At 43.2% G+C, this 16314-nt stretch overlaps 1 protein-coding gene across 11 annotated transcripts in view; it reads left to right on the forward strand.

Moving 5' to 3' along the window:
- Window positions 1–16149: 16149 nt before the first annotated feature.
- The window catches only part of zmynd8 (zinc finger, MYND-type containing 8), a 93435-nt gene continuing 93270 nt past the window's right edge, over window positions 16150–16314 (forward strand). For all 11 annotated transcript variants that reach the window (XM_068000330.1, XM_068000338.1, XM_068000341.1 and 8 more), the window contains exon 1: window positions 16150–16238. In XM_068000330.1, the coding sequence (XP_067856431.1) occupies window positions 16225–16238 (14 nt within the window). In that variant the 5' untranslated portion in view covers window positions 16150–16224. The remainder of the gene's footprint in view (window positions 16239–16314) is intronic.

Consider the following 16314-nt stretch of genomic DNA (forward strand, 5'->3'; position numbering starts at 1 on the left):
CAGCACTGTGTTGTGGAGCTCCATGTGACAGAGGTGGATGCCATGCCTGGCGAGGCTGGTGATGTTGCTCGTCCCCAGATGTAGTGGCGAATGCAGCCATGGCACCCCCCATCCTGACGGTGTGAGTTTGAGGGGGTCCACAAAGTAGTTAAATATGTTTGAACAGCAGAATTTTGAGTGGCAAGAAAGAATTTTCAGTGAAAACACAAAGATCTTGCAGCCAAAACTTTGTCTGAAATAACGGAGTGCCCTGCTGCAATAAATGACCTTTTCTCCCCATCTGTCAAATTTGAATGTCCCACTGGCTGCTGGCTGAAACACGTCTGTTGCAACAGGGAGTGTTTCCCACAGCACGGGAAACACTCTGAGGATGCTTCAAAATTGCATCCCTGCCAAAATGTGGAGAAAATTAAGTACTTCAAGTACTTAAACTAGCTCAACAACTGTGTTAATGATCAGCCCCCCGGCTTTAATTGCTGGTGGGACTTCCGCATTCAGGAGGCGCGCGCGCACCCAGGCACGTCAATGGGGAACCCAGAAGTCTGCGGGTTGGTGCCGGATTCCAACCCGAACGGGATTTCCACGATTTTCGGAGCCCCCCTACCCCCAATGCACCCACAATTTCCTGGGAAAATCGAGCCCCATTTGTGTAAATGTTGGGCTTGGCAGTGATGCTGACACAGTTGAATAGCTGATCAACCTTCACTTTCAAAGCTCATATGTGATTACTGTAGGCACTGTTGGATCCTCTTTGCCTGTGGATCTGGAGCAAGATTCAAAGTCTTCAAGACATGGGGGGAGAGTAGAAAATTGGTGAGAAAAAAATGGGTGGAAAAAGCTTTTTATTTGGTATTTCCTCATTTGAAAATGGAGCTAATCAAACTACTAGCTAACTTTTTGGAAAGACAGATTGCTTTTCCTGGAGATTGCGCCGGTACATTTCTATATATTTGAAGCTTCCTACTATGTCAAAGGTCTCAAAATCTTAAACTATTTCTTTTTTAATCCGTCACCTGATTGTTCGTACATTGTGTTTCAACTGGCTCAGGATCATCCATTAGTGTTTCCTTAAGTGAGGGAAGACAAATAAGAAATCATTATTTCCAAAAATATGTCCTGAACAGTTTTTCATTTTTGAAAATAATCACCTCTCACTGGAGGAAACAGCAACGGATGGTCCTTAGCATGTATTAATTCCCTAGCACTTGTCTGACCTATAGTTCTTTTCATAATATCTATACAGGCACAGTGGCCTACTTTTCAGAATCTTGGGCGGACTGCATGTAGTTATCAGCACTCCCACCCCATTACTGAGCTGCTGAAAACAACTGAGTACAATGGAAAGTGACCTTTCAGTCCACACACAGTTACTATTTATGGTTAGCTGTTTCTTAATGACTTCCCTGGTATTTAGATAATTGCTTAACATTATGCTTCCTGTTTATTCTTATAATACACTACACAACATTTTTCTTCTTGCAATACTCCAGTTCAACATATTTTTGTTTGCTGATTCACTACGAACCATTGCTAAAGCTGAATGTAAGAATTTTTAGGGACACAACAACAACAGACCGTGAGATCCAGCAATTCTGTCCCTTTTTAATCAATCAAATTTGCCCATATGTGAGTCAATCCTCACTTTTTCAAAATAACAGAGCTTTTTAAATAAAAATAACTAAATCTCATGATACTTGAGTAAAACATTGAACTGGGCAGATAGCAATGATTTTTCAGTTTATTTTTTTGTCCACAGATCACGCTAATACCAGGTAACAGGAACATCAGTTGGGTTAGAAGTTCTAATGTGAAAACCAATCATAAATAATTTTGCATAGCATGTGGATCAGTTCAGAATCACATTTCCCAGATGGCTGTGCAGTTAGCACTGTTGCAAGCATATGTTCTTTATGATTCCAAGCAGCGGGATATTTTGCTGTGACACACAGCTTGATCAATCTCTATACAGCAAATGTAAGATTTCCCCATTTCTTGCACCCGATGTCAAAGTAAACATAGGAAAATTTATGAGGATTTAAAGATGGTACAACGTGGATTCACGAGGATGTTGCCTGCTATGAACAAATATAAATATGAAGAAAGTCTTGAAAAATTGGGTCTGTGTTCATTAGAACAAACCAGATTATAGGGCGATATGATAGAAGTGATTAAAATCATGAAAGGATGGGTCAAATTAGATAGAAGCAGATTGTTCCCAGTAGTTTTGAGGTTAAGAATGAAGGGATATAAATACAAGATTAAAAGTAAGAGATTTAGAACAGAGAGCAGGAGAAACTTCTTTACACAGACTTGTGAGGATGTGGAATTCACTTCCAGGGTTAGTCGTTGAGCAAAAGCTATGTCAACATACAAGATTAGATTGGATAGATGGATGAAGGAAAATGGGTTGAAGGGATATGGGAACAGGGTAGGTAAGCATGATTAGAACTATTTGCTCACATGGAGGGTAAACATCGGCACGGACTGATTGGACCAAAAGGACCTGTTTCCATGTTGTAACTTTTATGTATCTCTATGTAGGTGTAGATTGGATGAAAATAAAGCTCTCACCATAATGCCCACCAAACATTCCCAGGTCACATAAAGCATGAGTAGATGTAGAATAAAACTTGCTCTGCGCTGCCTCAACAATATACCTTGACACCCCCCCCACAACAATAGAAGAGCACCCACTGTTGTATCAACGTGACATTTCCCATTTCAGCCATCTCTGAGACTGCTAATTATAGTAGCAAATTATGGTCAGTTTGTGCTATGAGTTTACATACATTAAGAAATGCATTGAGACAGTTCAAACTGATTTCAGTAAAGAGCCTTACAGTTGCCATTTATATCATCAATCTAGGCACTTCCAGCAATGTGCTCCAGACAGGAACCCTGGTTAATTGTTTTCTGACTTCCCTACCCTTTCATGGCCTTTGTGCAGCAAAGCTAAAGCTGTACTACTTTGAAGATGCAGATGTAATCAAGACTTCTCTGGCAAAGAGCCAGGGTTCTGCTAACCAATTAGTGGCTCTATCTTTTCATTGCAGCTGCAGGTTTTGAAAGTTTTAATAGCATCTGTAGCAAAAACATTTGATCTCTTAGACTTTGACAAAATGGGTATGATTTTCCTCAAACGGGGCGATAGCAAGTGGAGAATAAAATATTTTTGTCCTACCCACTTACTGCTGTGTTTACAGTTAGCTAGATTTTCTGGGGGACGTTAATCCTGATTGCTAGAACTCCTGACTGGAACAGGCCTAATGTATAAATTCAAATTGGGGTTAAGTGACGTCATTATGATGTTGACACCATTTTCTGACCTTACTGCCTGACTAACACCACTTCCTGCTCCCGCCCGCCAACACAAGTCCTGAGGCAACCATTTTAAATGCTTTTTATAGGGATCCTTGGATGCTGTCAAGTAAAGCTGTATAGAGCATCTGGAAAGATATTTCTTGCAATAGCTTCTGTGTTTTTTCATATTAAAGGACTTGAAAGCGCTTGCTGTAGGTTCTGAACTGTTAAGTGGCTTCTGGAATTGCAGTTTTATCTTGATAGGGTCTTTCTAGGAATCTCACTCTGGGAGGAGGAGGAGGAGGACAAAGGAACAAACAAAGCTGTAGCTAGAGGGAGAGCGAACAGAAGGAGGCATGCTCAGAGGAATCATTGCCCTCCCAACATAGTTTATAGTCCTAGAACAACATACCTGCAGTTCTCTGAGGAGTACTGAATAAGAAAGCTTTGACTCTTTAGGGAAGCTTTGACAGAGTTGTGTCACATCCTGAAAGAGGACCTGCAACCAACTGCTGCACCTAGCACAGCATTGCCTGTTGCAGTCAAGGCCACTGCAGTCCTGAACTTTGCCTCCGGCTCCTTCCAGGGTGCCACAGAGGATATCAGCAACATCAGTCAGCCTCCGTCCATGCTTGGATTGATGTCTTGTTTTCTGGAGCAAACACATTCATCACTTTCCCCAGGGACATCCAGAAGTAGCAAAATAGGGCTCTGGGGTTCACACAGATTGCAGTATTTCTCCAAGTCCAGGGAGTCATTGACTGAATCCATCTACCTTGCAGGTTCTTTCATAAAATGCAAGCTCTGGGAACTTGGTACTGAGAAGTCCAACAGCGGACTGCAACAACCTGCAATCTGCCAGGGCAGTCTGATCCAGCTGGCTTTCTGGCACCGGGGTGGGCTCTGTTCAGGGGGCCACGAGGATCCAGAGTGTTGTCATCATGAGAGAGGAACATCAGAACATAAGAAATAGGAGCAGGAGCAGGAGTAGGCCATATGACCCCTTGAGCCTGCTCTGCCATTCAATAAGATCATGGCAGACCTTCTTCCTTAACTTCACTTTCCCGCCCTATCCCCATAACCCTTGATTCCCTTAGTGTCCAAAAATCTATTCATCTCAGTTTTGAATATACTCAACAACTGAGCATCCACAGCCCTCTGGGGTAGAGAATGCCAAAGATTCACTGAGTGAAATGTTTTTTCCTTATCTCTGTTTTAAATGGCCAACCCCTTATCTTGAGACTATCACCCCTAGTTCTAGACTCTCCAGCCAGGGGAAACAGTCTCTCTCAGCATCTACCCTGACAAGCCCTATAAGAATTTTATGTTTCAATGAGATCACCTCTCATTTTTCTAAACTCCAGAGAATATAGGCCCATTCTACTCAATCTCTCCTCATAGGATAACCCTCTCATCCCAGGAATCAATCTAGTGAACCTTCATTACACCCTCTCTGTGGCAAGTATATCCTTTCTTAGGTAAAGAGATCAAAACTGTACACAATACTCCAGGTGTGGTCTTACCAGAGCCTCATATAATTCCAGCAAGACTTCCTTACTCTTGTACTCCAACCCCCTTGCAATAAAGGCAAACATACCATTTGCCTTCCTAATTGCTTGATGTACCTGCAAGTTAACTTTCTGTGATTCGTGTACAAGGACACCCAAATCCTTCTGACTACCAACATTTCTTAGTCTCTCACCTTTCAAAAAATATTCTGCTTTTATTCCTCCTACCAAAGTAGATAATTTCACATTTCCCCACATTATACTCCATCTGCCACCTTCTCGCCCATTCACTTAACCTGTCTCTGTTCCTCTTTGCATCCTCCTCACAGCTTACTTTCCCATCAAGCTTTGTATCGTCAGCAAACTTGAATACATTACACTCGGTCCCCTCATCTCAGTCGTTGATATATATTGTAAACAGCTGATGTAGTTGGCATTGTTTTTCATTCCCTTGCTTGTTCCTGTTACCAGGCTACGGCTCAGCACTCTTGCTGATCTGCAGGAGAGCAGACTCTAGGAGATCTGCAATTGAAGCTCTTATCTACTTGCTCTCCCAACCTGACCAAGGTGAAGGTGAGGGTTGAGTCCAGAGCTTGCATAGCCCCATTATGAGCATCCCCAAGAGATGCTATTACTGGTGCCAGAGACTCCTGCGATATGGGGGGCAGAGGGGAGGACACCGGGGGCTCAGCTGCACGGACATTGAGGTGACCACACACTCCATGGTTCTCTGCAGCGTGTCGATGCCATGTGTGAGAACCTCACATACGTTGGTAGCAGACACCATCATATTATCCAACATGTTCTGGAAGCTCCCTGGCAAGCAATTTAACGCATTCAACAATTGCTGGTTCACAGAAATCATCTTTGTTTTAAAAGCTGGGCCCCTGAAGTCTGTATCTCTGTCCTCTTCAGCAAAGCTAGGATGTCAGCTGGCCCTCCAGTTAGTTCTTTCCTGGGCTTCCTTGCCACCTGCACCTCCACCTACTCCTACTTATTTGTACTCAAAAGTACTTCATTGGCTGTAGAGTGCTTTGGTCCTAAGGTCGTGAAAGGCGCTATATAAACGCAATTTCTTTCTTTCTTTTACTCAATGAATCCCTCAGTGCAGTCACCTCAAACTCACTAAGTCACATGGGATGCTGATTTCTGTGCTGGTGGTTGGTAGTATAAGAGTGAAGATGCATTGTCTTCAGGGCTATCCTCATCAGTCTGACTGTAGCAGCCAAGTAGACTGATTGACCTAGAAGAAGGAGAGAGGGACAAGGATTAAGGTGTAGTTGCGAAGGTAAGCACTAGCAGATCAGTGATAATGCAATGCACCACCAGGTTGTCATGCTCACCATATGACTGTGTGAGTGTATGACTGTAAGAGTTAAGTGGAAAGCTTCATGCCCCTTCATAATTTGCCGGTTTACACATCTACCATCCCTGCATAAAAAGTGAACAGTTAATCCTATTCTCCTCCAGTGATCATACAGAGAGCAAATAAAACAGGCAAAAATGAGCAAGAACATTAGCATACAAGTTGTTCTGACACAAATTAGAATGATATACTCTGCAGAGACCATGTGCCCCAGCTGGACCTTGGTTATGTGGCACGTTCTTCACCGTTGACTGAAGAATTACATTGCCTGCCTCAGAACAAGCTAAATGGTTCCATAATTGGGTCAGCATATCTGCATCAGCATCTGCCAAAGGCTATAAATGCTGTGTGATATACACTAGTCCATTCACAATAAAAGCTGCTTATGATTGTTGTATAAAATGCTTGTGCCTAAATGTGTTACTATAACATACCAACTTAGCCTTGGGTAAACTTTTGTGTCATGTTTCCCATATTATTCAGAATGTCTAGACGCTGAACACACCACAGCACCTATCATCTGGCAACCTTTTTACATCCCTCGGAGCTGACAGTTCATTATTACCAACTTTAAAAAAAAAAATTCCCGGGATGTGGGTGATGCTAGAAAGCTGTATTCATTGCCCATCCCTAGTTGCCCTAAGGAGGTGGTCATAGGCCTTCTCCTTGAACTGCTGAAGTCCTTGTGCTGATGGTGTTAGATGGAAAAGTGCACCAAGAAAATGCAATGTCCAAGACAGCATCACCACTGAATAGCAAGAGGTTCTATGTAAATCCAGTGTAGATTTCACCCAGTTCTTCAAGGGCCTAACTATCGGTCTAATCACAAGATAGCAATCAGTCAGGTAACCACCATTCAGAAGTCCCAGCACCACTTGGGACAGTATTGCTGAATCAAACTCAATACCACTTGGACTATATTCCCTTGGGTTCAGGAACATTGAGAGATCTCTCAATAATACTCAATAATACAGATAGTAATGGGAATTGCTTGAGGTGTCTCAGCTTGGAGTCTGTCAGAATATGACTTCAACACCATTTCATTATCAACTTCAGATAGAGAGCCGGACACAGTTGGGCAGAACAGAAGTACTAAATTGAGACACAGAAACAAGTTAATCAGTACAGCGGGCTCCATACCGTGCTGAAATCACACTTGACAATGTACATAACTTGAACTATTTTAGCTTGATTTCAAATGGCATGCTTGCTCTGATCTTATTTAGTCCATTTGTGCTGCCATGGTTAATGATGCCACAAGTTGTTTCACAGAATGAGTATCCATTTGATTTTGAATATTTGGCTGAATAGGTTACTCTGCATATAGTTACTCAAGGAAATTTAAATAAATACTTTGTTTTGTACACAGTAACATCTTATGTTACTAGAGGCAACCTATTTGTTACAGAAGTACACAATACTTGGTACAGCTTGAGAGCTGGGAGAGAGAGAAAGATGCAGGGGAGAACATCAGAGCCAATCCCATTTCTGTCCTCACCTAACATCCAAATGGGTGCAAGAGTTGCAGTATGATAATCAAGAGCAGAAACCCTATCCAATTTCCCCCTCCCTAATGCAGGGACACTGAAACCCATTGTAGCAGCATTACCATTGCTCTGGCTGAGATCAGAGACTAGAAATTGATTCAGACACTTTCCTTGTCTGCATGGTTCCGCTACTTACTGGTTATACCCACTGGGCTGTTGGGGAGCATTTTTCTTGCACTCTTAACAATTGGTGGTGAGGTCATAGGTCTTCGCTGCTGCTGAGAATCTATTGGTGATCAGCTGGATGTATTGTGGTGAACATTGGAACAGGAGTAGGCCATTCATCCCCTTGAGCCTCCTCTGCCATTCAGTTAGATCATGGCTGATCTGTACCTCAACTCCATTTGTCTGCCCTTCATCCATATTCCTTAAAACTTTTAACTAATAAAAATCTGTTGATCTCAATCTTGAAAATTTCAAATGACCCAGCATCCACATCCTTTTGAGGGAGAGAATTCCATATTTCCCTACCCTTTGTGTGAAAGAGTGCTTCTTGATTTCACTCCTACATGGCCTAGTTCTAATTTAAGGTTATGCACCCACCCACAATTTATGGATTCCTCCACTAGAGGAAATGCCTTTATCCCTAAGGGGGGAGTTGACAGAGTATTTTTATACCTTATATGGACATCCCACCAAAAATTGATTTTTTTTTCAATTTGAACATAATACTTGCTCTGCTTTGCTCCCCCATTGTTTAGTTTCAGGCCAGGCACTAACGGTGCTTAAAAGTACAATCAAATAACTTCTTCCCAGGCCTCCACCTTTGCTGAAAATAATGAATTCTTAAAGTGAAAAAAACTATCCATGTCATACAACAAATCCCAAGATAAACAAATGTTCCCTTAGCAACCACAGTGCTGCCAATGAATGTGCTAAACACACGAGACCTAAACTAATGTAAAAACAGTCCCTCTTATTGCCATGGCAACAACTACAGAACAAATCAAAAAACTCACACACTGCCTAATTTATTCCAGTATGTTCTAATAGTGTCACATATTCTATGCATTGCATCACCTGTATTTGTAGTAAGTTGCCCTCACTTTTCTTAATTTTTTTAAATTATTCGTTCATGGGATGTGGGCGTTGCTGGCGAGGCCGGCATTTATTGCCCATCCCTAATTGCCCTTGAGAAGGTGGTGGTGAGCCGCCTTCTTGAACTGCTGCAGTCCGTGTGGTGACAGTTCTCCCACAGTGCTGTTAGGAAGGGAGTTCCAGGATTTTGACCCAGCGACGATGAAGGAACGGCGATATATTTCCAAGTCGGGATGGTGTGTGACTTGGAGGGGAACGTGCAGATGGTGTTGTTCCCATGTGCCTGCTGCTCTTGTCCTTCTAGATGGTAGAGGTCGCGGGTTTGGGAGGTGCTGTCGAAGAAGCCTTGGCAAGTTGCTGCAGTGCATCCTGTGGATGGTACACACTGCAGCCACAGTGCGCCGGTGGTGAAGGGAGTGAATGTTTAGGGTGGTGGATGGGGTGCCAATCAAGCGGGCTGCTTTATCTTGGATGGTGTCGAGCTTCTTGAGTGTTGTTGGAGCTGCACTCATCCAAGCAAGTGGAGAGTATTCCATCACACACCTGACTTGTGCCTTGTAGATGGTAGAAAGGCTTTGGGGAGTCAGGAGGTGAGTCACTTGCCGCAGAATACCCAGCCTCTGACCTGCTCTCGTAGCCACAGTATTTATATGGCTGGTCCAGTTAAGTTTCTGGTTGAGCATAGCACAGAGGCAAAAGGACCATGGTTTTGAATCTCGGCATGGTTCATTCAGCCTTTTATTATTTTAAGGTGGATAAAAAGACTACAACATTTTGTGATGTGGGGAAGGACAGGAAACTGCAAGGCTATCCGCGCTGCCACACTTGCAGCCTTCGGACATTCTTCCCTGTTGATAATAGAAATAGGGGTTAACACCACTTCGTGCTACCATCTGAAAGTTGATCATTTGTATTCTAATCATGGTATAAACAGAACATACCAGGTACTTGATTTAACATACTTATGTCTTTGGCCCTGATTTTAACTCCAGAACAGTTTTCGGCGTGCGAGTTTTGATTGCAGTTTAAGACGAACCCACTACAGTCAAAAACAGACCCGGGGTATTTTAATTCCCAGGTCTCATTATAATCTCACCGGCGGATTTCCCACTGAATTGGCTAACCCGACAGGAAGCCTGCACATTTCCAGGGCGCAATTTCCGCGGGTCAGCCAGAGGCCTACTTAAAGCGGGATTGCACCTCTTAAAGCAAGGTTGTGGCTTGGTCCATTTGCAAGGTGCTGGAAGTTATGCTAACCTATAAATCACTGATTAGGCCTCAGCTAGAGTATTGTGTTCGATTCTGGCCACCACACTTTTGGAAGGATGTCAAGGCCTTGCAGAGGACGCAGAGGAAATTTACCGGAATGATAACCAGGGATGAGAGACTTCAGCTATGTGGAGAGACTAGAGAAGCTGGAATTGTTCTCCTTAGAGCAGAGAGGGTTAAGGAAAACTGCAAATTTTTGCCCTGAGGTATTTGTTTTAATTTCAGATTATCACGAGACTTGTTAAATGAAAACTTTGTATCCGTTTTCACAGTGGAGGAAGGGGACAAAATACTAGTCAAGGGGAAGAATTTATTGAATTTAATATAAGTAAAAAATGGTAACTGAGAAAATAATGGAACTTGAGATTAAAAAAAAGTCTCCAGGACCTGATAGTTTCCACTGCAGGGTATTAAAAGAAATAGGTGAGGAAATTGATGATGCGGTAGTAATAACTTTCCAAAGCTCTCTAGATTCAGGAATTGTGCCTTTGGATTGGAAAATTGCAAAGGTCATTCTATTATTTAAGAAGAAAGGGGGGGAGAAACCAGATAACTATGGATCTCTCCATTTAATATCAATTGTGGGGAAGTTACTGGACTCTATCATCAGAGAAAGAGTGACTGAGAACTTGGACGAGTATCAACTGATCAAAGAGAGTCAGCGTGGATTTGTGAAGAGTAGATCATGTCTGAATTTTTTGAGGAGGTCACTGGCATGGTGGAGAGGGGAGTATCTATAGATGTTGTCTATATGGACTTCCAGAAGGCATTTGATAAACTTTCCTGCAAGAGTTTATCAGCAGAAATGAAAGCACATGGAATTGGAGTTAACCGTATGACATGGGTTGGTAATTGCTTGGGAGATAGGAAACAGAGAGTAGGGATAAAGGGGTAAATTTTAACCCCCAAGAATGGGTGGGTTGGGAGTGGATGGGAAGGTAAAAATTTAAAACCTGACCCCAACCCGCCCACTTCTGGTTTTAACGGAGGCGGGTTGGGGGGCTGCAACCAATCCGCTCTCAGGAGGCGGGTTGGCCAGTAAAATCTTTTAAGGAGGCTGCATGCCGCCATTTTAACAGCATTTGTATTTTTAACTCCTGGGGGCCGGGGTTCCCGGGCCTTCTGCTTCATGCCATGTAAGAGGAGGCGAGAAGACCCGGATTGACAGGTAAGTGCCTTTATTGCACTGCTTGTGGGTCAGGAGGAACGGGAGTGGATCCCCCTGGCCCAACAAGCTCACCTGCCCCAATCCCACAAGCGCAATTGGCCGACCCCCTCCCATGACCTGGCATCCACTCCCTGGCTGTTCTCCCGTCCAACTGACAGCCAGCCTGTCAATCTGTCGTGGAGAAAACCAACAGAGAAAATTTGAAAGACGTCCAGGAGACCTATACTTCCGGGTTTCCCGTCTGGAAATCCTGCCCCCCTCCACCCGCTCTCTTTACGGCCCTGAGTAGATATTGGGGCCAAAGAGTTCATTCGCTGATTGGTGGATGTGACAAGTGCCGTTCCCCAGGGATCTGTATTGCGGCCTCAGCTTTTCACCATATACATTAATGACTTGGATGAAGGAATAGATAGTTGTATATACAAGTTTGCAGATGACACTAGGTTAGGAGCACAGTAAGTTATGTCTCAAGAGGGTTGGAATTCAAAAGTGAGGAAGTGGTGCCTTGGTCAGACCCCATCTGGAGTATTGTGTTCAGTATTGGGCACCAAACCTCACGAAAGATAAATTGGCCTTGGAAGGGGTACAGTGCAGATTCACCAGAATGATACCAGGACTTAAAGGGTTAAATTATGAGGACTGCTTGCATAAACTTGGCTTGTATTCACTTGAGTTCAGAAGGTTGACGGGTGATCTAATCAAGGTGTTTAAAATTATGAAGGGATTTGATAGGGTAAATATAGAGAAACTATTTCCTCTGATGGGTGAATCTTAAAATTAGAGCTAGGCCATTTAGGACTGAAATCAGGAAGCACTTTTTCACACAAAAGATAGTGGAAATCTGGAAGTCTCCCCCAAATGGTTGTGCATGCTGGGTTAATTGAATTTTCATGACTGAGATCAATAGATTGTTGTTAGGTAAAGTTATCAAAGGATATGTAAATAGGGTATGGGTACAGATCAACCATGATCTAACTGAATGGTGGAACAAGCTCGAGCTGTTGAATGGCTTACTCCTGTTCCTATGATAGGTTTGGATGAAAAAATGCTTTGGTCCATTTCATATCTTCCTTTCAGAATGCCAGGTCAACCAGCTTCCCATTACAGCATCCAGCTAGTTCTGAAATGAGTCGATGTCTGACCTCAGCCAGTATCCAGGGCAACCTACACCAGCTGTTGATCATTCTCTGTGTCTATTTTAAATTTGCCTTTTACAATCTTAAAGTTGTGCCCTCTTGTCCTGCATCCTTCAAGAAGGACTGTTCGGGAAAGATTGAACAGGTTGGGGCCCTGTTCTCAAGAAAAGAGAAGACTGAGAGGTGACCTGATAGAGATCTTTAAAATAATGAAGCGTTTCTTTAGGGTAGACTTAGAGAAGATGTTTGCACTTGTGGGGGAGTCCAAAACTAGGGCCCATAAATATAAGATAGTCACTAATAAATCCAATAGAGAAGTCAGGAGAAATTTCTTTATCCAGAGAATGGTTAGAATGTGGAACTTGCTCCCACATGGAGTGGTTGAAGCAAATAGCATAAATGCATTTAAGGGGAAGCAAGATCAGTACATGAGGGACAAAGGAATAGAAGGATATGTTGATAGAGTGAGATGAAGTAAATAGAATGGGAGGAGGCTCGTGTGGAGCATAAACACCGCCACCGAATGGCCTGTTTCTGTGCTGTAAATTCTGTGTATTTCTATGTAATTCCTTGGTGTATCTGAAACTATTTTTACTCCAGCTATAATAAAGAGAAAAGTGTCAGCTGCAATCAGCAGCATGATGATGGCATTTTGCCACTGATTGCATCATTGTGGAGTCCTCTGTTAACACTTTTTCAGGGATACTATAGGGCTGATTTTAATCCTGCAACTGGACGGGTAGTTAAAATGGCCACAGCGATTTACTCCCATCTGATCCTGCTGCCTTCATGGTTGCAATTTTATCCTGCTTTTTTGAGCAGTCGAGCAGGACACCCTTCAGAAGACAACGGGGTCCTTCTTTAAATATGCAGATGACATCATTGAAGCCCAACTGCAATTTTAACCTGAGGCCTGCCCCAACAGGCAAGCATGACAGCAAACAGATCTGGGGCCAAAAAAGGTGCAGAAAAGGTAAGTTAATTTCAATCAGTTTTTGTTTTCTTATGGGCCAGGAGGAATAGGTGTGCTCCTCCAGATCCCACTAGGAAACCTTGGGCATCCCAAGGCTTCCCTTCCTCCTCCCCTGACTGCGATGCCCTCTCAATTCCCCCTCTTAACCACTTACCCGAATGCTGGGGACCGTTCTTTCTGGGACCCTACTAGGGCTTATGACTCAGTAGCACATTATATGGTGCATTAAATTGTAAAGGGTGGTGATGAGGGCACTACAATTGCCCTCAGTGTCTCTGGTTATGAGGGAGGCATGGGAAATTAGTTAGCATTTCCACATACAGGAAAGTGCTTATATGTGGATGTCAACTGAGGTTAAGATAGAGCTTAGCTGAAATGCCCCCACACTTAAATAGCCTATTGACACTCTCTGTGAAAACTGATACATGATAGTTGAGACTTGGGTAAGGTACTTGAGGGCTGCCAGTGCTGATGGAACTATTCCCCAGCAAGAGTCAGCACCTTCGGAACAATAGGGAGAAACATTTGTTAAAAACACAAACTAAAGACAATATATATGTTGAACTGTTGGAGTGACTGCAAGAAAATAATTCCAGTGAAAGGTACAAATAGTGTGACAAATATAAGATTGATGTTAAGCAGTTAAGCCCAATATGAGATTATTTTCATTTTAATCATAGTCACCTACTCCCCACTTTGTCCACCAAGCCAAGCCTCCCCCCAAGTTCCCCGTGCCCTAGCCCTGAACCCATGTCTTTCACTCCTATCTCCCCCCATGCCCTGTCTGAGCTCATCTTGTCCATGAAGCACACCCCTTGTTCCCTTGACACCATTCCCACTAAACTGATGACCACCCAACTTTCCTTCCTGGTTTTAAATTGTTCCCTTTCCTCAGATACAGTTCCCTCCCCTTTCAAAACCCCTTTCATCAACCCTCCTTCTCAAAATCCCACTCTTTACCCCTCTGCACTGGAAAACTATCCCCATTTCCAACCTCCCTTTCCTCTCCAAAGTCCTTCAACATCATCTCCCAAATCTATGCCCATCTTTCCTGCAACTCCATGTTTGAATTTCTCCAATCAGGCTTCTGCCTCTGGTACAGCACTTAAATAACCCCAACCAGAGCCACAAGTGACGTCCTTTGTGACTGTGACCATGGTGCATTATCCATCCTCATCTTCGTTGACCTTGTTGACATGGTCAACCATACCTTTTTCCTCCAACCCATCTCCTCCATTGTCCACCTAAGTGGGATTGCTTTCGCTTGGTTCTATTGTTTTCTATCCGAGCTTAGCCAGAGCATCTCCAGCAATTATTTCTCTTCTGACTCTGAATAGCTAATTCTGGCTTCCTCCTCTTCCTCACCTGCTTCCTGTCCCATGGCGACATCATTTGCAGACATGGGTCAGCTTCCGCCTGTACATTGATGACACCCAGCTCTATCTCTCTGTTATCTCTCTCAACCCCTCTGCTGCTTCTGTGTTGTCAGACCACTTGTCCAACAGGCAATCTTGCAATTTCCTCCAGTTAAACATTGGGAAGACTGAAGCCACCATCTTTGGACCCTGCGACAAATTCTGTAAGTTTGCCACCAATTCCATCCCCATCCTTGGCCACTGTCACAGGCATCACCAGACTGTTCGCAACCTTGACATCCTTTTTGACCCGTATCCTCTCTATCACAAAGACCATCTATTTCTACCTCTGTAACATTGCCGGTCTCTGCCTCTACTTCAGCTCATCTGCTGCTGAAACCCTCATCCACGCCTTTGTCACCTCCAGACTCCACGATTGCAATGCTATCCTGGATGACCTCCCATCCTGCCCCTCCATAAACTTCTGCTCATCCAAAACACCGCTGCCCGTATCCCATTCTGCACCAAATCCTGCTTCATCCATCATCTCTGTCCTTTCTGACCTACTTTGGCTCCTGGTTCTTCAGCCCCTCAAATTTAAAATTCTCATTCTCATGTTTAAACCTCTTCATTGTCTTGCTCCTCCCCATCTCTGTAACCTCCTTCTGAACTCTGCATTCCTTTGACCCTGGCTTCTTGTGCATTATCCTCCCTTTCCCTCACCATTAGTGTTTTCAGCTGCACCGACTCTGGAGTTACAACCCTAAATCCCCCCATCTCTCCACCTGCACCTTTTCCTTTAAGACCCTCCTTAAAATTCACATCTTTGACTCCTAACATTTCCCTCTTTGACTCAGCATCTATTTCTCTTTTGGTTACACCTCTCTGAAGCACCTCGGATGTTTTTCTACGCTAAAGGGACTATATAAATGCAAGTTGTTGTTCACTATGGATTGCAGCAGTGCATTTTGTTTTAATAAACCACTTCCATTTTTTAATCCAGTTGCACAATGGAAAAAGATTGCCTTATTTCACAAATGACTGTGTATGTCTGATGTGTTTAAAAGAGCTTGAAACATTGGAGGAATCCCAAGCATTAGATCAACATGGGGAGATTGTTTTGTTTATGAGATACAGTGGCTGTCATTTTACATTCAGGGAAAAGGACGATAACAGTAAGGTAATTTGTTAAAAATATGCTGCCACAACAAAGTAGGCTATTCAGTAATCATCCTAGCTGTTTAGAATTGAACAACAGTTTAATATTAGTTGGTTTCTTTGATATCTTCGCTCTCTGCTGCTGAAACTGAGCCAAGCTTTGAATTCAAATTCTTTTCACAGAATGGCTTCTGTCTGCAAGTGCTGTGCAGAGGTAACCATTCAGGAAGTGTTCTAGCCAATCAGCTTCAGTTTTATATGCTGGTAAAGAAGAGTGTCCAATTGCAGTTGAGGTACTTTGGAGACTGACAGATCATCAAGCTTATGTGCCAAGCCCTTCTCTGAGTACTGAGTTACTGTCCACCATGTTTTTTTAAGTATTGACTTAACCCTGTGTTACAGTACAATGCAACCACAGAGGTAAGCACCAAACAGTTTCTTTAATGTACTTTTAAAGTGTTAAAGATTATTTACATGTACTTTTATGACCTGGTTG

The sequence above is a fragment of the Heptranchias perlo genome, chromosome 19 (assembly GCF_035084215.1).
Source record: "Heptranchias perlo isolate sHepPer1 chromosome 19, sHepPer1.hap1, whole genome shotgun sequence".
NCBI lineage: Eukaryota > Metazoa > Chordata > Chondrichthyes > Hexanchiformes > Hexanchidae > Heptranchias > Heptranchias perlo.